We start from the raw sequence: 21,726 nt of genomic DNA on the forward strand, positions 1-21,726 counted from the left end.
TAGGACATGCTGGTGGAGAGAAAAATAAATGCATTAAGATTCTGGCCTTTGAAATGATTAATGTCTCCCATCCAAGTACTAACCAGGCCTGACCCTACTTAGCTTCTGAGATCAGACAAGATTGATTGCATTCAGGGTGGTATAGCCATAGGCTGAAGATAGTGAAAGATATTTAGAATACCTGTTATTCATAAGATTTTCTTTTGATCAGTATCCCATAAGGGTCAGTTAGGGCTTGATAGTCCTACTCTCAGATTGTATACACACACACACACACACACACACACCTTTTCTTCATCTAGTTTTCCAGATTGCAAGAGAAAAATAGAAAATAGGACACATAAAAATTCTATTTCCACTCCTAATATAGCTCTGTGAGCATACCCATCCAACACTTGGAACAAGTTTAGTTACTATATTATCTTTTGTTTGCTTCCTGTTTTATACTCTTATTATCAGAAATTGTCAGCTAGGAATGTTAAAGCAATTTTATGTTTGAAGTTCTAAGAAACATAAATCTTATACAGAACTAACACTTCTTAGTATAGTTCTTTTAATTTACAGTTTCTGTGTTTAATTTATAGTTTAAAGATTCTGTTTTAATAACATAGTCTTTGAGCTACTTTATTATTGTTTAAAGATTCTGTTTTAATAACATAGTCTTTGAGCTACTTTATTATTGTTTAGTACTTGCTATGTATTTTGAGTGATAGAAATCTGTTTCAAATTAATTCAAATTAAGCTGTTTTAGTAAAGATAAAGGAAAACCTTTAAAAGTCTTCCCATTATCTATAAGAAAATTATTTATTGACTTTTGATTCTGAAATACTTTTCTTTCCCCAGTCTAATGATGGGGATGATGCTTGGTCATTCACCAGATCCTTACTGTTGACTACAGTGTCACAGGCATACACTGTAGATATAAAGAACAAGATCTACTCCCTGTTAATGCCAGTATTGTACCAGCAAATGCAAACTATGACTTTATATAAGCCTTTCCATAGCCTATATATTTTAATAAGTTTAATATGTTCTTATTGTTGTAATTTCCTAAAGAAGTTAAGATTGATTATGATGCCAGATATTCTTGTAGGTCTTAGTTCATTCCTCAGTGATTATTCTTAGACGACTAGTAAGCTGATTAATAGATACCCACTGCCACTTTTTACATTCCAAATTGCTTTACTGGATGAGTTTTTGTTCTAAATTAAACACAGATCAGTGCTTTCTGATGTTTGGGTTTTTCAGTTCAGTATGCCATGGGAGAGTATTTTATGAATTCAGAACAGATCAGTGATAAAGAAATCGAAAGTATGTATTTTGTAAACCTAGTGATTAGATTTTTATAGAAAACACATGCCCTCCCCCCTTTTTTGGAAGGAAAAATAAACATGAATGGTGAAACTTTATATAAAATGCTTTCTTTGGATATCTTGATTTCAATAGATATTTATTCTGTACCATATTATGTGTGCCAGGTACTCTGCTGGGGAATGGATATGTGATGGCGAATAAGATACAAACATTGCTGTCAAGTAACTGAATCTAATAGTACTCCTTTCTTGTGTTTGTGTTAGGAGAAAGTGTTGTATCAAATAGCTTGGTGATGAAGAGTACTAGCTTTGGCATGCTATGTATGTACAAATCATAGTGGTATCACTTTGCTTGTTGTGTCATCTCATTTAATTTTTCCATGTTCTCTGAACCTCCATTTTCTCATCCATAAATTGTGAATATTAATACCTACCTCTCAGTATTTCAGAGGCTTACACAAGGTAATTTCTGTATAATAATTAATAAGCTCAATAAAAATATATAAAAGTGATACACAACCAAGTATTAACTCTTACATATTTTTCTTGCAAAAATGACCTTGCCTAGTGAGAGATGGTGGTTTGCAATTTTCTTAAAGATGATGTTAAAGCACAAGCAATATATGTAAATCCTTTATTCCCCTTATCCATCTGCCTTACCACCTTGTTAATTGTTAACATGGTTGAGCTCTAACTTTTAATCTCTAAAGCTTTTTATTTCTTTCCTTTTTGGGCAACTATCAAGAAGCATACCAACTGTATTGCTTTAGTTTTTATACCAGAAAGGAATCTGAAGTCACTTGTTCATTTTATATAGGTTGGGTAAGTAGCTATCAGAATTGGTATTCTAAGTTGGTATCAGACCAGTGACTCAGAGGTGATAGTCTCTTGTAGCTCATAAATAGTCTAGTTCAGTTTTTAAGTTTAGTGTGTATTTGTCATGGTCTAGAAATATCTGTTATGCAGGAGTGTCAAGATTCTAGGGATATTGTGACTTTTTAAAAGATAGTATTTGGTATAACTGTATACTTAAAAAAAAATATTTTTTTTTTAAAGATTTATTTATGTGGGAGAGGGAGAGTGCTTGAGCAGGGGGAGAGGCAGAGTGAGAGGGAGAAACAGATCTCCACTGAGCCAGGAGCCTGACTTGGGGTTTGATCCTAGGAGCTGGAGATCATGACCTGAGCCAAAGGCAGATGTTCAACCATCTGAGCCACCCAGGCGCCCCTAAAAAAAACTTTAATTAGGAATTTTTCTAAGGAAATAGATGTCTTTAAATGTTTCTCCCTAATTTTCTTTTCTTTTTAAAATATTTTCTTTAAAAAAAATATTTTCTTTATTTAAGTAGTCTCAATCCCCAGTGTGGGGCTTGAACTCACGACCCCACGATTAAGAGTTGCGTGGCCTTTCGACTGAGCCAGCCAGATGCTCCCTCCCTAATTTTCTATGATGTTTTTCATATGTCAAGTGTCTATGAATGCCACATTTATAATCCTGATGTAGTTTTGGAAGTAGCTCTTTTCTAACTTTAGCACTCTATCGCACTAACAGTATTCTGCTCTGTTGACTAGGTCAGTTGGGGTGCTCCAAGAAGGAGGTTTCAAATGGGATTAGCTATGCAAAAGATTTATTTGGGTAAATACCTGTGATACACAGGGGACAGCAGTACAGGTGTGACTCTGTGGAAGGAGAAAGGGAAGGTAGAATTGGGAATTGGGTGGAATTGGGAAGGTAGGAACTGAATCGGGCTATACAGCATGTTTCTGAGAAAGTTTCAGTCAGACTGATGAGTTGCCCTTTAGAGGAATGCTTTCTCTTTGGAAGGAATGCCTAGTTTCTAGTACCCCCACTTTGTCATTGGCTGGGAGTAGTCCGAGGCAAACATGACCTGGGGTAAACTCCCAGTCGAAGGTGTAGCATGTGGAGGTGGTGAGTCTGCTATGCTCTCTCTGCAGCAGCTTCTGTTGAACGGAGGTCTGAGGTGGTCAGCTCTGTGACTGCCGCAGTTAATGACACTAAGAACTACAGTGGCAGGTATACATGTATTTTATTTAATCTTATCACCAGCTTTGTGAGGTGTCGTTCATGAGCAAATGGAGACATTGAGAGCGTAAATAACTTATCCCCATTGCTGAGCGAGCCAGTGGTAGAACCAGAATTGTAACTTAGGCAGGATTGTGACTCCAGTGGCTCAAGCATTTAAGTAGCTATATTAGACTGACTACATGCATACCCTAAAAATTTCTGAACTTTATGATTTAACTATATTCTTTTTATAAAGTTTTATGAATCTAAAAATGTCTAATTACCTTTTGCCATACTAGTTGCTTAAGATCCATTTGTTTTCATTAAGGCATACATGTTCAGAACTTGTGGCTTTACTGTTTGAATTTTGATGCATGTCTTCACTTGTCAAAAAAAAGTAAATTATGCTAGTTACACCCCATCCCCCTTCTCTCCCAGTATATTGAAGTTGTACTACAGATCTCTAGCTACAGTAAGCAGTTCTCCAAGGATGAAGAAAGAAAATGTACATACACATAGGAATTTCTTTTCCAGAGCTAAAATTGACATTTTATAAATAATTTCCGTGTTGCAAACTTGAGACTAAGAAATCACAGCAATTCAGTGATATGCATTTGGCATGAGTCAGTTTTAGTTCTTAGTGCTTTTCATTGGAAATGGCATAAAAAGTAAGATTTCTTTGAATTTTTTATGCTATGGGCTTACAAGAGACAGAAGATGTTTTTCTCTTATAGATGCTTGGCAGTGCATGGCAGCAGAAGTAACGAAAGGGTCACAAACCCCCGCAGTACTTCCCAGGTCAAATGCACTCTTAATTTTTAAAGAATCTAGAAACAACCTAAGCAGTTGATAATAGGTCATTTCTAGGTGATAAAGGGTATTTGATATGGAGTGCTGCTTTTCTTTTATACCTAGCATTTTTTATAGTCATTTGGAGTCTTTATGTTTTTAAATATGTAGTAACTGGTAACTGAATTACAACTTTTTTCTTTTTTTTGATATATGACATTGATTTTGAGGTCTTAAAATTTTTCTTTCAAGCTTTGTTTAAAAAAAATTCAGTTCATTTTATTTATAAGCACTTTCCATAGTCATTGACTTCAATATAAGAACAATTGGAAATGCCTGAGGCAGCTACTGTTAGGAGAGAGAGACAGAGACAGAGACAGAGGCAGTGACTACTGCCAAAAGTGTTTATGTGTTTTTCTTTCTGACACCTTTGTATTAATTTTAGGGGCTTCACAATATAGCCTCCTTTGAATGGAAAAATTGGGAAACATGGATTGATGCTTTAGAAATTTAGTCTCTCAATGACCTAGCAGCTGATATGAAAATATGAATTTGAAAATAAATAGCATATTGGGTAAACTGTACTATACTCATGAAAGAAGCCAAAAAATTATGGATTAGATGGAATTTGAAAATAATTACAGTTTTGAGTCCTAAACCAGATTCGTTATTAAAATGAAATGATAGGTTATTGACCCTTGGGTGTGCTTGGAATAAATATGGAACACAGTATTGTTTTTAAAAGTATTTTGCTTTTATAAGCTAAGACAGATGTACAAAAAAGATGCAGTTTTTATTTTGTATTGGCAGCTTCCAAATATTTAGTATCTATTTCCAAGAGTTGCAATTAGTAAAGCAACCATGGTACTGAAATCTGCACATCCCACAAGCTAATTATATTTGCAAGGTCAGAGTGAATACATATTTTCAGAAAAATAAAGGGTTATATAAATATGTGTCTTCTACTTGGCTGTTATATCACAGTTTGTTGATCTGGAGTATAATGTGTACAATTCACAAATTTGTCTGATAACAGAAAGTGGTGTGTGATTGTGTTTATTTTACTAACCAGTATATTCACAGCAATCACTTCCAAATATCTCTCCAGTAAAGATGTGTTAATTACAAAACAGACAAGGTCTTCTATTATATTAAAGCTACTAACAAGAAGACAGCAGGAATCACACATGTAAATAGCATCATCAACCCCTATTTTAGTCCTCTGTTTTGATCTGTGAGTTGCGCATAGACCAAAGGTGCTATTAAAGACTGAGTGTATGAAATAGGCAGCATTATATGAACAAAATTTATTCAACAAGAAAACAGACCTTTAACATGAATTTAACAAGCCTGAGAAATTATAAACTATCATATGCTGCAGATTCATGCAGTGATAATAAACAAAAAAGGAAAGTAAGAGGTTTCCCTAAGCTAGCCAAACTGCTAATGGTTTTGTTATAAGCTGTCTACTGTTGCAGTGACCTCTGAAAAGTCTCAAGGCACTTGTACCAGAAAAAATTAAATGGTCAGGCTGGTGGATAGAGATTCAGTCTGGTAGATAGGACTTCAGCATGGAAAGGAATTACAAAAGTCTGGCATCACATTCCTGAAAATAATCTCTACACTTTCATTTGAAAGTTTTTGTTATTACATATTAATGAGGTATTTTTGTGCAAAGTTTTTGGCTACATTACTGTTTGGATTTATAAGCTGTAAACTGGACTGGTTTAATGTATGTCTACTTCAAAACAAACTGTTCAGAAGATTCATGTAGCTCCAAAAATGGATTCTTGCCCCTGTCCCCTTCCCCATACCTTAATTAATCTTTGGGGGTTCTTTTTGCAGTATATTGTATCTAAGATTTCCTTTCTGATCCATGGAGTGACCACTTTGCTGTCACTCTGTTGCATCATGCTGTAAATACATAAACATGGAGAAACGCCTTCAGCTTATACACACCTCCAAGTGCTCACCAGGGCTTTTTCTTGAATCTTACTGTGGCATAATTAACACCTTCTTCACCCATTGCTCATTAGTGCACTGGACATTAATGAGTCTATTTTGATAGGTTGCTCTAAAGGAGGAACCCACTTATTCTCACAGTGCAAAAGGCAATTATAAAATTGTACAGATTAAAATGTAGACTATATTGCCATATTTATATTTTTATTGCGTACTAAATCTAATTTTGGTCTGCAGGTTGTTGAACATGTTAGTTTCCTTAAGACAGTTGCTATAGCAATGGCAGCAAATTCCTTTAATCTTGGTGTAGTTAAAGTATTCTTTTCTATTGGCTATCATATTGCTATTCAGGAATTGTCATAGATCTAAGCATGTCATTTCACATTGGCCATCATTTATTATTTGAGTAGTATATTTTTAAACTTTTTCTCATTTTTTTAATAGAGTTTAATTTTTTTGTTGTAGATTTGTTTCTGACTGATCATAAATACCTACTTAGCTGGTATTTTCGTTTTCTTTTTATGAAGTTTCACACCTGCTTATAATATTCCAGAGAAATATTATGGAGATTTTCGCATGTAAAATAGCTGCCTGCTGTTCTAGTTTGAAAGTGTTTGGTATAAAACAATATATAGGCATTTTGTTGTGATATGTGATGGAATTTTTGTAGTTTTGTAGGATCGGTTTTTTTCCTGCAAATGATTTTACGGAAATCTTAAAATGGAATCAAAGTATTCTAAGAACAATTGGGCTAAAACGATGCTTGGCTCTTAAATTTACCACAGTCCTTAAATGGTGGCAGTTCTTAATCCTGAATTTATTTAAGTACATCTATTAAAATGGTCACTTCTGGGGCGCCTGGGTGGCTCAGTCTTAAGCAGCGGCTGCCTTCAGCTCAGGTCATGGTCCCTGGGTCCTGGGATTGAGCCCCACACTGGGCTCCCTGCTCAGCAGGAAGCCTGCTTTTCCCTCTCCTTATGTTCCCACTCTCACTGTTTCTCTCTGTTAAATGAATAAATAAAATCTTAAAAAAGATCTTTTGCTTACATTTTATATATTTATTTTTCACATTTTAAGTGCTTTTTAGTAGAAAATTTTACTTCTATATTTTTAAGCAAGTGTTTGAAATTATGATAATATCTGGGGTGCCTGGGTGGCTCAGTGAGTTAAGCCTCTGCCTTCGGCTCAGGTCATGATCTCAGGGTCCTGGGATTGAGCCCCATGTTGGACACTCTGCTCAGTGGGGAGCCTGCCTCCCCCTCTCACTCTCTGCCTGCCTCTCTGCCTACTTGTGATCTCTGTCTGTCAAATAAATAAATAAATAAAATCTTTTTAAAAAAAACTATGATAATATCTAATTAAAGCATGTCTAATATTAGTACCTATTTTTATTGTTTTTTAAAAATAAATGACAAAAATATAAGTAAAAGCAAGAAGTATAAACCCAGGCCATATTTATTTATATATAAATGTTAAAGTTAAGTCTGAATTACAGTTATATAGAAAGAAAAAGGAGTTTTCACAAACTATTAAATCATGTATGTTCTGGGAATACTTGATTTTATTTTGAGGCAAGAGGACTCTGGGGAAATTCAAACTGTTAGAAATAAAAGCAAAATTTCATAGTTGATTTTTGTGGTTGTTGTTGGCCTGCCAGAGTGGACACTTGTAATACTTTTCGGTCTGTTTGTTCGCTTTGTCCTATTTGTTGACCCTCTGTGGTAGCCTTTTAGAAAGTGTGACTTTTTCTTTCTTTAGATCTTGTTCTTTAGTATACAGCATGTATACATACTTCCTACAAACATACTGTTCAGACTTGATTAGATTTAATTTGGCTTAACTTGAAAATAAATTTGCTTTTCTCCTCTTATTCAACTACTTGCTCAGCTGTACTCAAACTATATGGAAACAGGAAACAGTCTAGTTGATGATAACTTTTATAATGTTAATCTCAATTAAAGCACTTTTAAGGCAAATCTAGAAAAATGTATTATCCTGCTTTAAGATTTTTTTATGTGACAGAAGTATTGAGTTTATTCTCTAGGTAATTGATTTAAATTCCCGGAAAGAAGCATCTGTCTTAAAGTCCCAGTGCTTTACATAAAACTTCACATTTAAAAGCTTTAATGAGTTCTTTCAAATCCTTGATAATGAACAGAACAAAGTGTTCAGATAATACATGATTCTTGTTAAATATCTTAATATATAAGAGCTAACAGATGATACTGTATTACGTAAGTTTGAACTCTTTTTATACAGAAATTGAATACACTTAGAAAAAGATGATACCTATCGTTACGTCTTTACTCTGAACTCATGGCCATCTCAGTCTATACTGTGTTCCTGGCCTAAATCACAGATGACCTTGGTTTTCTTGTGTTTGCCTCCTATTCTTGACAGTGGCTTGGCTATTTAAGGCCATCAGACAAGGTATAAAGTCTTTTATAGTCACAAGAAGTAAAAGGTATCTGACTAGAAGAGAATACAGGAGCAAGTGCCTTGCTGGCTGTAATTTTGTTGTCATTTCAAGTACTGTGGGAGTATAATTGATGTGACAGGGCTGGGCTTTACATGTGGTCCCTTAGCTTGTGCTCACTTTCAGTTTTAGTTTCTCTTTGTCATTCATTTTGATTAGGTAAAATTTAGGTGACAAACATATGCACACCAGTGGAGGCTGTTTGCTGTGTAAGTTTTAATAATGATGTATTTCAATAATAAAGATGCAAAGTTAATATTTTTCTTTACTGCTTCATGAAAATTGCAATAATTGGTGTCACCTTACATTACAAGATAGAGGGTGGTGTGCTGATGGCACAGTCAGCAGGAGGTTCTTTTTTATTAATATTATAATTAAATGATTTTCTGGAAATAGGCCAGAAACAGATGCAAGTTGATCATGCCTGTCCACTGTTGCTTGGCATCATCACTTGCTTTTTAAAAAGAATTGACCTGACACCTTATTTTTACAGGTTGTTATTGATGCCTTCAGATTGATCAATGCTAATATGATGGTCTTAGGACATGAACCAAGACAAACAACCTCAAATCTGGGTCATTTAAACAAGCCATCTATCCAGGTAATGCCTGTATTTGATAATGTGTTAAAACTGTTTTAATTTTAAAAGCCTATTATAAATGGCCATTTTAAGATCTAATACATAGCATTTTAATTTGTTTGCAGTTAATTTTTCTTGTGCTTGAGAAGAAGATTATGGAAACACTTGCAGAAATTAGGTTTGCTCATTTATGAGTCCATTTTTAGTGGAGTCTTTAAACTTCCCTAACATAGTTTGAGGATACTCTTTTAGGGAGCATAGTAGAGTCTTTATCTTGAGAGTACCTTATGGCTTTGTATGGTTAACACTGTAGTAAAGGACTGATACAAGTTTTGGGTAGAGTGCATTAGGGGTATCATTATTGATTGGTTAGTGGACGTTTCTCAGCATTAAAAATGGGATAATCAATACACTATAAGAGACAGAAACATTTCCTTTTAAATGGTACTGAAAACTTTCTGCCTTTTTTTTGGTTTACTCTCCACATTTAAAATAAATCCTACAACACATATCTGTATTGTTACTTTTGATTCATTTATATTGTGTTCTAATGTCAGCTACCATTATTACAGTTAATGCAGGAGTTTAATATCCTCCCGAGTGATTAATGGGTTTTTTTTGTATCATTCACATGTCTCATTGTTTTTACACAAATCTTCATTGTCTGCAAAGACTATTTTAAATGTGTTTTTAAAGGCACCACAACCTGTGTCTGTATAGTTAATTGCTTCTCTGAAGATTAATTAAATGGACAGAAATACCATGTTTGGTTAAATAGAACACATAGGACAAAGACATTACTATAGCTATTGCTTCTCGCCTTCTGAAACCTGGCTCTGTCATATGATTGTCTTTGGGGAGTTATGGCTTTGACAGTTAACCATGGTTAAGCCTGGGTCACACTCTGATAACTTTACACCTTTAGACACTTACTTTTGCAGCAGTCACTCATTTGAAATCTTCATCAGAGTGAAACCTTTTGTTTCAAAGGATTGAGGTGTGTTGCTTTTGAATAAAATTGTTTTACAAGTCAGGGAAAACTGTAAAGTTTAATGAGTATGAAATAAGCTACCAGTGTTTTGATTGGGTACAGACAAGCCCATGCTTGTATGTTCCAGGAGAATATATGTTTAGCCTGTGATAATGACCTTTCTTATAAACCCCCATAGTATCATACTGCTTCGTTATTTTTTTTTTTTTTGCCAAAGGTTAAGTAGCATCTCACAATCCAAGGTCATTGTGATTACTACGTGGTATAATTCTGCCAGAAGTTTTTACTAATTGCAAGTGAACAGCCACCTGTTGATGATTTCATCTTTTAAATGTAAAACCTGCTTTTTAACTTCATAAATTGAATAAAATCAATATTAAAATTTGTTCTTTTTCCTATAGTAGTCCAGTTTGTGTTTTTTAGTCCTACCTTATAGTTCATAACTTAAGGTGGACCTTGTAAAGCAAGTTCCAAACCCAAGTTAAAAGGACCTGGGTGTATAATACCTACAGTATCATTGTTTTTCCTTTCATTTTAGTTTGTTTTGCCTTCTAATTAAAATCCGTAAATACATTTGTTTCACACTTTATATAGCGCCCATCAGAATGACATCTATCTGGGTGCTTTATAGTTTTAAGACAGTTCAATACTAAACCACTTAAATAGGACCAAGCCAACAAGTAACAGAACAAAGCCACACTTTAAAACTATTTCTTAGTTTCTAAGATAAAACTATTTCTTAGTTTCTAAGATAAGCTAGAAAGAAAGCAACCCAGAAGAACCTGAAGGGACTGGTAATATTTATAATAGAATTTTGACATAGGTTAGTAGAATCTTTGACTCAGGGATCAGAAGCCTTTCCAAAGGGGTTTTATTTTGAAGGAAAATGACTTCGTGTTAAGACGGTCATTGCACCTACACCAACTTTCTAGTAGTAGGGATAGAAACTTGACAGCAACTATCAGCACTTATGCTGATGGCGAATAATGCTTTTCTAACACTGATTTTTTTACTACTATACTTATTGTAGTGGGGGAAATTATGCTTATATTGTAGACTACTGTTTAGTAAATTGAGGAAAGTTTAAAATGTGTTAAGAAAAAGATTATAAAATAGGATTTACAAGTTCTCCTCTTTGCAAATACGTATTTTATAAACTGTGCCTATTTATCTGTACAAAGATGTTAATGATTACTACCTTTGGTGGTAATGGAATTTTTTTCTTGTTTTTCCTTTTCCATATTTCTTAAAACTTTCTACAATGAAACATACATTACTTACAGGAAATGTGATTTTTAAAGCACTAAAACAATGTTGGAAATATCTGTAAGAAAAAATGAATAGACAAAGTTTATCTTAACTTTCATGTTTTAAATAAGGGAAGCCATTAATAATCCTGATAGGGAGGCAGAGGTATGATGCTTACATTCTAGGCTTTTGTTTTAATGTACGAGACTTTGTATTATTTTGTGCTTGGAACATTTACCATTATTGTCAAACATAGGATTGAGGGTTAACAAGAATTTATTTTAGTAATTAAGAATTTTAAACTATTCCACTTAAAAAGTGTTCAAAACATTTCAGATCCTTAGGAGCAATAGTATAAGTGAAGATTGGGTGTCAACTGCATGGAAATTTTGTAACTATTGATGCACAGATACATTGTGCAAGGCCTGTGAACCTCTAAGTGTAGTCCTGCTTACAATTGCATTGTCTAACAGAGTTAAGCTATTTGAAAAGCATCAGTAGTTACTGTAAGTTATAAAACGGTTGCTCTGGAAGGAACCATTGTGTCATTTTGTAGGTGAGGGAACTTTGTAGTGAGTTAACGTAGGAACTGGCATCATAACCTGGACTCCTGGTTCTTTATACTCTACTTGGAAATTAATTAAATAATTAATTTTAGCAGAGGTATATATTTATTCAGTTCAAAATTCACAAGTTACAAAAGGGTATTTAACAGAAACTCTCTTCTCCTTTTGCAATCCAGTTCTCCACTCTTGAGGGAACAATAAAACACATTTTGTTTCTTTTCAGAGTTATTATATTTATGTAAGGAAAACTCCATTTATTTAAAAATATGTAATTGATATTATTCAGCCCCACATTTTCACTTTATCAGTGTAAAATAATTTAAGACAAACAAACCTACCTCTGGATCTAAATAAACACTCCTTTTTTAAGAGCATGGAACTTTTTTGATCTATCAAGAACCTCTCCAAAGGTTATTATTATTGTATAGTTTGTAAGCTGTGTATTTTATAATATGCCTGCTTTTCCATAGCAGTGGGTATATGGAGATATAACTAAAATCTCGGGGCACCTGGGTAGCTCAGTGGGTTAAAGCCTCTGCCTTCAGCTCAGGTCATGATCCCAGGGTCCTGGGATCGAGCCCCGCTGTCGGGCTCTCTGCTCCATGGGGAGTCTGCTTCTCCCACTCCCACTCCCCCTGCTTGTGTTCCCTTGCTGTGTCTCTCTCTGTCAAATAAATAAATAAAATTTTTAAAAAATAACTTAAATCTCTTCTCAGTAGTCTGGGCGGGGTCAGTGAAGTATGATGAGGGTAAAGTTTTAGTTGTTTGTAGTTATTTGACACAGGCATATATAGGGAGCCATTTAAGTAAAGGATCTTATCCTAGGATCTGTTGTCAAAAATCCCTTTACATAAAATACCGTCTTACACAATTCATTCCAACCTAATAGCTGGTTGCTTCTCATAAACTGCTTATATCCTTATCCCATAGTTTCTACCACCTTTGCTCATATATCACTACAGTTCTAAGTTTATTACTTTCCCTTCTTGCTATTATTTATCCTATAGTGGTTTAGACTGTCTTGAACATTCTTTGCGATTAGGTATCTAGTCTCCCAAAGATATTTGTACTTAAGTTTAATAAATCACATGAATGAACAATACAGAAATATGAATAATTCAAATGGTGATTGATTTTAAAGTTGATTTCACTGTAATGATTATTTGTTTTGAATTTGTCATACTAACAAAATTATGAAGCTCTACTCTAAAGATTAACTAAAGCAGCATGGAAATAATCAGGAAGTTAATCAACAGGATCTCAAAATACCCTTTGTCTGTCATCCTCTAAACCATTCTTCATCTAGAATAGATAGCCCCTTAGACTGGTAATAAGTACCAACCTAGGCAGAACTTCCTTCCTGAAAGGTTAGCAAGGTTTGACAAAGAAAACAAGGGTCAGGATACACAAGAGGCAAATAAATAAACTCCCTGCTGTTAGTAAATTCAAAAGGTATTGTCCTAGAAACAGTGCTGTAGTAAGTGACTAGTTTCCTGGATCAACCACTGAAAGCATATTTAGCCCACAGTATATAATATTATAGAATAGATCAGGCTATAAGAATGCTCCTATGAGAAACTCTTAGGAGATTTTAAATGGCCAATTAGTGAATGAATTTGGGAAATGTATCCTGTTTTAATGAAGAATTGCCTAAATTTTCCCCATCATATGTTTGTTAATTGTAAATTAAGAAGTTAAGTAATGATGTGTTAAGAAATTTCCTAGCTGTCTCCTTTATCTGCTTGACATACTGTGGCATTTGCTAGTATATTCTGTGTAATTTGCAATTTGACCCCTCCAAAAGGTTGCTTCTCCCTCTTGATAAATCTAATCTTTTGTTTAGCATATGCTGCCTCAACCTGTTGATGAAATTGCTTAATTTGAAAGAATTTATTACTCACTGAGGCTGTGTTTTTTGGGGGCTCATGTGAAAGGAGGATTATATATGGCCAGTTGTGGTTTGGAGTGTACTGGGGGTACACAGCCCATGAATAAGTGAAATTGGAAGAGTGCTTGAGGATATCCTTTTATTTAAACTTACGTATTTTTTAATCATTATATCTCCTAATCTTTCATGCTGCCTGTTTTACTGATTTTGTCTAAATAATGTCATTAAAAATCAAGTAGGTAGTGCCTTCAAATACCAAACTCTATATTTTAGCAGTATAGTTAATCTCTAAAATGTGGACTGTGGGCCCACTAGCCAATTTCTTTCTTTCTTTTTTTTTTTTTTTTTTCAAGATTTTATTTATTCATTTGACAGAGAGAGAGAGCAAGAGAGGGAATACAAGCAGTGGGAGAGGGAGAAGCAGGCTTCCTGCTGGGCAGGGAGTCCAATGCGGGGCTCAAACCTGACTTAAGCCGAAGGGAGACGCTTAGTGACTGAGCCACCCAGGTGCCCCAAGCTGGCCAATTTCTTTATTTATTGGCCATAGCTGTTACCAGCTTTATGGCCGCTTTGTAGAATTATATAGTCAGGGCATTGCACAATGGTGCTTCAATGAAGGGGCAATTTGGAACTGAAACCTAGTATAAGTTCCACTCTCCAGTCAGGCTTTATCCACTGGGAGGACTAGGTACCTTCTTCTAATTCTTCCATCCATGGAATACACTTCCTAATTTACATAAATATGAGTACATACTAAGGAAGGCCCTGATTAATTCTACTTGTTGATCTGCACAGCACAGGCATTTCTGAGCACTGAAATTTAATTCACTACTCTTGTTGATTATTGAGATAAGAATTTAATAAATACACTTAGTACTTTAATTTTATATGTCAACCATTTTATTATAGCAGATGTTAGGATAAGAATGGATTGTTATAGTACATATCTAAAATGTTTTAGTACTTGGTGGAGTGGTTTTTTGCTAGCGTCGTTTTAAAATAAGACTGCCTGGTGCGCCTGAGTGGCTCAGTCATTAAGCATCTGCCTTTGGCTTGGGCTGTGATACCAGGATACTGGGGCTGAGCCCTGCGTCCCGCTCCCTGCTCAGTGGGAATCCTGCTTCTCCCTCTCCCACTCCCCCTGCTTGTATTTCCTCTTTGGCTGTCTCTCTCTTTTTCTCTGTGTCAAATAAATAAATAAAATGTTTAAAAAAGTAAAATAAGAAAAAAATAAAATAAGACTGGCCATGCTTTGTTTTTATCCTGACCCTTTAAAGTATAAAGACTTAATCCAAGAATTTCCTAAGACACATTGTGGCATACTATGGTAGGAAAAACATGGACTTTGGAGTCAGAAATCCCACCTTTGCCTTGCTATAAAACTGGGACAAATTAAAGATTTGTGTCATACTTTATCTGTCAAAACACAAATGGAACCAGTCTTACTGGGTTGTTAGGAAGATTAGAAGACCTAATGTGAAAAGCAGATGCTGGGTACTCACTAAATATTTCCTTTCCAGCCCTTCTTCTACCTCAACACCTTAATGCCTTCACTGTACAAATCCAGTAATTAGAGAGTGCAGTGGTGGTTTTGGTTAGCTTTAATCTTTATATTTGAGCTAACCCTAAAATCCCTTTTGTTTTTATACTTGTTGAAAATAAGCCCAAGTTCATGTCTTACCAGGGTGATAGTGGATCCCCCAGAATGCCATTCTGAGCCCCATTTGAACATCTGTTGCTAGAGTTAAATATTTGATTGGTTGTGAATGGATTACATCACAGGCAGTGTTATTGTTTCTTAGTAAAGCCATGTCATTAGCATACATTTTTATTATGATCTACCTGTTTGTCTTAGAGAAGTCAAGTGCAGTGGAAAAAATTCTGGCTTAGTAAGATTGCCTGTCACTGGGTAAGATCATGAGGTAAATATAAATAGACCCAGTAAAGAACAAACTCCACTTTGTTAATTTGGAAACATGTGTGGATACCCATTGTTTGAATCTTTTAGAACTGAACTAACAAAAAGGGAAACCTCAGATTAATGTCATGGGTGAAAAAACAAGTGTATTATTATGACTAAATTTTAGACTTTTCTTTTGAAGTAACAAAGAGTCCCCTAGATATGATAAAATCAGACTTACTAATTGTGTGTTTTTTATAAACTATGATTAATTAATTTATAATTTAGATTATGATGGGGTCAGACCCTGTCTCTGATTCTGAGCAGGGTTACTGAAACTGTTAAATTTGTGCTGCTGTGTATGATATTTTGAAGAATGTATGACCTGTACCTCTAAACCTCACTTCTAAACTTAGAGCTGAGAAAAAATATTTCTTCATTTAATTTTTATTTAGGTTAAAGACTTTTTATAGAAATCAGTAAAGATGTTGTCTGTAGGATATGTTGGCAGTTTCAAACTTATTTTTTACATACAAAATATTAATTTGTCCTTTAATCCTTTATCTATATAGGCGTTAATTCATGGACTGAACAGACACTATTACTCCATTACGATTAACTATCGGAAAAATGAACTGGAACAGAAGGTAAGTTAAAATTTTTACCTTAGAGAGAGGGAAAAAAAATCTTTTTCAGACCATTTAAATTATTACCTAGTATGTTTCAGTTTGAATGGTTGACCTTGTTCATTGATGTGTTCAAATATTTTTTCATTCCTGATGAATTGCAGGAATATAAAATAAAGGAATATTTTATTGGACATATAGAAAGACATTTTACCTTATTAGTAGGTGCTAAAGCAAGAAATTAAGCAGGAAACAAACATTTCTGTTTGATTTTATGATTAATTACAAAAATTCCCTCATTCTGTGATTTTTCTGATTATCTTTTACCAATAAAATGACCTTTTGAAACTTTTTTCAAATTTGAAAGGAAATAAATTAGATTATAATTGTGTAGTACTTAAAAAAATACCCTATTTACATAGGGTGAATGAAAAATCTAAAGGGAAATGGGTTTTCATATATTTAAAGCTAGATTCTTACCCTTTTTTATACTAGCCAATTTTTAAATTTGGTTACCTTAAAAATTACTTAGCATCTTCATGCCTTAGCATTCTTTTGTTTTTACTATTTTAGGATTATTTCAACTAATACCAAATATTTCATTTTGCCTGTTACTGTTTTTTGAAATTATAATCTGAACTGCTTTTTTTCTTTACTGTTACAATTAGTCATCTTCCAAATTAGCTTCTTGTATTTCTCCCTGAAGAAGACTTAAAATAATTTTTAAGAACCCCGAGTACTGTTGGTAGCCAGTAAGTTTTGGTTTCTGTGTGACTCTCAAGTCCAGACATGGTAAGTAATCAGGAGTAAATAAGACCTTACTTAACTGATCAAAACTGTTCCTCACAAAGGTGCATTAGAAGGGAATTCTAATGCATGAGGCGAATGGGAAGTGGAATAAGTTGGGCTGTCCATATTGCCTCCTCTTTCAACAAGATGACCTCCATTTTTAAGGTCATTTATATACTGTGGGGGAAGATGGTGCTATATAAGATTTCACTGAAAGAAGAATTCTGTTTTGTTTTGTTAAGTTTTATAAACCACTGTTTTAAAAGGTCAAAGCTACCAGTAAACTCACCTAAAGGTCCTGTGTGCTTGAGCGTGATGATGAGTGAGGCACTGCAGGGGCCAGTTCTTCCCTGGCCCAAAGGGAAACACGGAGCCATAAAGTTTCTTCTGCTTGTCTATGTCCCAAAGTTTATGTATGCTGTGGTAGATTTAGTTTATAGCTTGAAGTATATTTTCAACACTTAATTTTAATTTTTATAGAATAGGTACAGGCCATGAAAAAAGGGCACCAGTCAGATGCAAACTGAAAAATGTATTCACATATGTAAGTTTTATCAGTCAGATATCTGACACCCAACTATTTGGAAATATTCAGCTGATTACATAAAGTTTCCCACCTTTTTGATGCCCCTAAAACTTACAACTATTCTTGACATAAAAGATAAACACATAAATACCTACATAAGTTAATTAATGTTATGTTTATGCTCCTAGTAGCTCAGTTTAGAGCTTTTTGTAGTACCATAAGTCCTGCCTTTACTCTTATCCCACCAACCTATATACTTATATACTTCCCTTCAAACATACTCAAGGGTCACAGTGGAATCCTTGTTGAGGCATGGTAGGGATAGCCGTATGCTCTGTGGGAGCTTTGCTTTTGAAGTGGTAGGAAAAATCGAGTTCTCAACACTGAACTATATGTAGCTTTATAACATATATAGTTGCAGCTGCACCAAAATTTCCCAAAGATGTATTTTCTAGAACACTTTTCAGTGGAGAAGATGAGAAGCAAAGAAATTGGAGTTACTTGTGCAGGATTTTTTCAGGTTTTTTTGCAAACTACTCTTGTCCCCATGGGCCCTTGAATGGGAGCAGAGGAATTTGGAGCTTTGTGTCTTAAGAAGTCTCATAGGTGATTTTTGACATGTACCTATTCTCTAGCATCAAAAAAGAAAGAAAGATCCAACTCTGTACCATATATAACTATGAAACTCTAAGCAAGTAGAATTTCTAAAGTCAACACTTCAGCTTTATCTTCAGATCATGGCTCATGGATCTCACAAGACAAACTGGTCCTAATGGTAAAAGAACAACAACCATTTTTTTCCCCACAAAGATTTTATTATTCATTTTAAAAAGTTACTCAATTTTAAGTTCAACTAAAGAACATTTATAGAGTAACAAGACTAGGATAAATTGTCTTAGGACTCTAAACTTGAAAACCTACGACCTTCAAGGAATATGTACTCAGAATGAGGACTCTAGCTTAAGAAACAACGAACTAAGGTGTTTAGTTCCATGATCACTAATAGGGTCTGATCCTAGTTTGCTGCTTTGATTGTAGATCAGACAAATTTGTGATTTCCTGCCTAGGACATTTCATGACTTTTCATTCTGACAGTAAGGAAGTTTGCATTTTAAAAATTATGGATGGACTATTAGAATTGAAAAGAAACTTAGTTATGAGATCTTAGTTCATAGATGTATAAACTGAGGCTCAGAAGGATTTAGCTGAAGTCAATTCAGTGAATGGGACATTACCTCCTTACCATAGCCTTTGAAAGCTGGGCTATATGCACTATTAAAGACTTTGTGTGAAACGTAGTAGTTCACTCGCTCATTCATTTGTGCATTCAGCAAATGTTTATTGAATGTCTGCTTGATTAGATTAGATGTTGTTCTAGAATCTAGATCTTGGTGATCTCAAAATCAACAGGTTAAGGCTCCTACCTTGTTGATTTTTCTTTTGCGAGAGAGAAATGCAATTATAAAACAAAAATTTCAAGTGTTGATAGTTATAGAAATAATAATGCAAGATAAGGGAAGACAGATGTTTAAGGTGGCTTTGTAATGTATTGTGATGAGGAAAGGCATCTATCTCTAAGGAAATGAGAAACATAAGCCATACAAAGATAAGGAAAATAGCCTTTGAGGCAGAAGGACAGCAAGTACAAAGGCCATGGCATTGGAGTACTCCTGAGGTTATATTAATATAAATTTAGGAGAATTCTTACTTAAGTTTAAGTTAATAAAATTAAGTTTTAAATTCTTTCATTAATTCTGAACTTTTTTCGTGAAATTGTTTCTCAAGACAAATGACGGGAATATCCTCAATACAAGAAAATAATTACTTTTTCCTTATATTTTTTAGATGTTGCTAAATTTGCATAAGAAGAGTTGGATGGAAGGTTTGACACTTCAGGACTACAGTGAACACTGTAAACACAATGAATCAGTGGTAAAAGAGATGTTGGAATTAGCCAAGAATTACAATAAGGTGAAAATTACTTCCAGCATTTATTTCTTACAGTCTTTGAAATACGTATGATTAGATGGCAAACATGGTATAAATATATACATAGGTAAAAATAGAATGGCCTGTTTTATAGATCAGATAGTAAATATTTTGGACTTTGCAGGCCATCCAGTCTGTTGGCAGCTGCTCAGCTCTCCTGTCATAGTATAAAAGTGGCCGCACACAACACATAAAGGAGTGAATGAGTCTGTGTTTCAGTACAGCCTTATTTTATTTTATTTTTTTAATTTTTTAAAGTTTTTATTTATTTATTTGACAGAGAACAAGAGAGCACAAGCAGGGGGAGTGGCAGAGGGAAAGGCAGTAGCTCCCTAGATGAGGACGCTCAGCAGGGAGCCCAGTGAGGAGCCCAGTCCCAGAATCCTGGGATCATGACCTGAGCCAAAAGCAGTCGCTTAACCGACTGAGCCACCCAGGCGCCCCAATACAACTTTATTTAATAAAATAGGCATCTGGCTAGATTTGGCCCATGGGCTATAGTTGGCAGCCCTGTTGTAGACCATATAAAATAGTTTCACATTTGAGATTTCTTCTTTATCCAGGGGGCTTTTTCTTGGAAGGGAAAGGGAAACAAGGAGATGTAAGATAATAATAACAGCATTTAATACTTCTACATATAGTTTAGTTTATGAACTTTTCTTTTTTTCATTTAGAAAGTGTCTATTAAAAACCTGCTATATGCTAGGCACTGGGGAAATGGTAAGAAACAAGACGTGTCTTCACAGAACTTATTTTCTGGTAGGGGAAACTAAGTAAACAGACACACAATATAATAATATATTGTGATTTGGTGCTATAAGAAATAAATGGGATGATATAAAAAAGAATAGGGGAGATCACTTTTTATATGAAGATGTTCAAAAAGTTATATTTTGTGGAATCTCCTGAAGATACTTGTTGTATGCTAAAATATATGTGGCCATAATATTTTTGTTCATAAATTGATATTCTTTTACAGTTTTGCAATTAAAAAAATACTTGAACTATGACTTAAAATGTATCTTCTGTGTTGTATTAGTTTCCAAGGGCTGCCATAACAAACTACCATAATTATGCTGGGTATTTTATTTTATTTATTAATTTATGTTAAACTGGGTATTTTAAAGCAAATATACCCTCACAATTATGGAAGCTAGAAGTCTAAAATCAAGGTATTGGCAGCCTCCAGGGGAAGATTTTTCCTTTCCTTTTCCAGATGCTTTAGTCCCAGCCTTGCTTGCTTGCTTGCTTGCTTTTTTTTTTTTTAAAGATTTTATTTATTTATTTGACAGAGAGAGAGGGGGAAGCAGGCTCCCTACTGAGCAGAGCATGCCCGTGTGGGGGCTGATCCCAGGACCCTGAGATCATGACCCTAGCTGAAGGCAGAGGCTTAACCCACTGAGCCACCCAGGCACACATTTCCCCCACCCCCACCCCCCGCATCCAGGCTTTATTTAGCTTGTGACAACTCCAGTCTCTAACCAGGGTTAGGATTTCAACATATTGGGGGGGGGGGTGTGGGCCATGATTCAGCCTAACATGTGTTTTCTAGCTTTCTTGACGAAAAGCCCGCATAAAGAATAGATTTTACGTTTTGACCCAGAACATGTTATATATGTGTGTATATATAGTTGCTACAAAAGTTTTACGAAATAATATTTACCTTTATTATATGTGATAGTTTTTTTTGTCATTTGACTCAGTTCTATTGTTTCAATTATATATACATACATATAGCTTGCAATCCATTAATGTATTGAAAACCTGTAGTTTGTAAAACATACAAATTATAGTGTTTTATTTACAAATATTTATTGAATATCTTCTGTACAAGTTGCAGTGGAAAATAGGGATCCTTCCTTCATTTATGGGAAAACAGAGGCAATAAAAAGAACTCACAAATGATCAGAGTAGTAGGCCAAAATTGGTGTGTTCCTTAACATCTTAGTATTCAGTTTGTCCACAGACCAGCTGTAACACCTGGGATCTTGTTAGAAATGCAGACTCTCTGGCCTACTGAGTGAGCATCGACAGTTGATCAAGAATTCCAGGAGATTT

The 21,726-nt window shown here is 34.7% G+C and overlaps 1 protein-coding gene across 1 annotated transcript in view; it reads left to right on the forward strand.

Annotated features, from left to right (window-relative positions):
- The window catches only part of PSMD14 (proteasome 26S subunit, non-ATPase 14), a 93,264-nt gene that overhangs the window by 59,344 nt on the left and 12,194 nt on the right, over positions 1 to 21,726 (forward strand). Inside the window, exons 7-9 of the mRNA XM_032857945.1 lie at positions 9,059 to 9,166; positions 16,311 to 16,385; positions 19,525 to 19,650. Of these exons, the coding sequence (XP_032713836.1) occupies positions 9,059 to 9,166; positions 16,311 to 16,385; positions 19,525 to 19,650 (309 nt within the window). The remainder of the gene's footprint in view (positions 1 to 9,058; positions 9,167 to 16,310; positions 16,386 to 19,524; positions 19,651 to 21,726) is intronic.

Source organism: Lontra canadensis, unplaced genomic scaffold (genome assembly GCF_010015895.1).
Source record: "Lontra canadensis isolate GAN:19392208 unplaced genomic scaffold, GSC_riverotter_1.0 scaffold13, whole genome shotgun sequence".
In the NCBI taxonomy this organism is placed as follows: Eukaryota; Metazoa; Chordata; class Mammalia; order Carnivora; family Mustelidae; genus Lontra; species Lontra canadensis.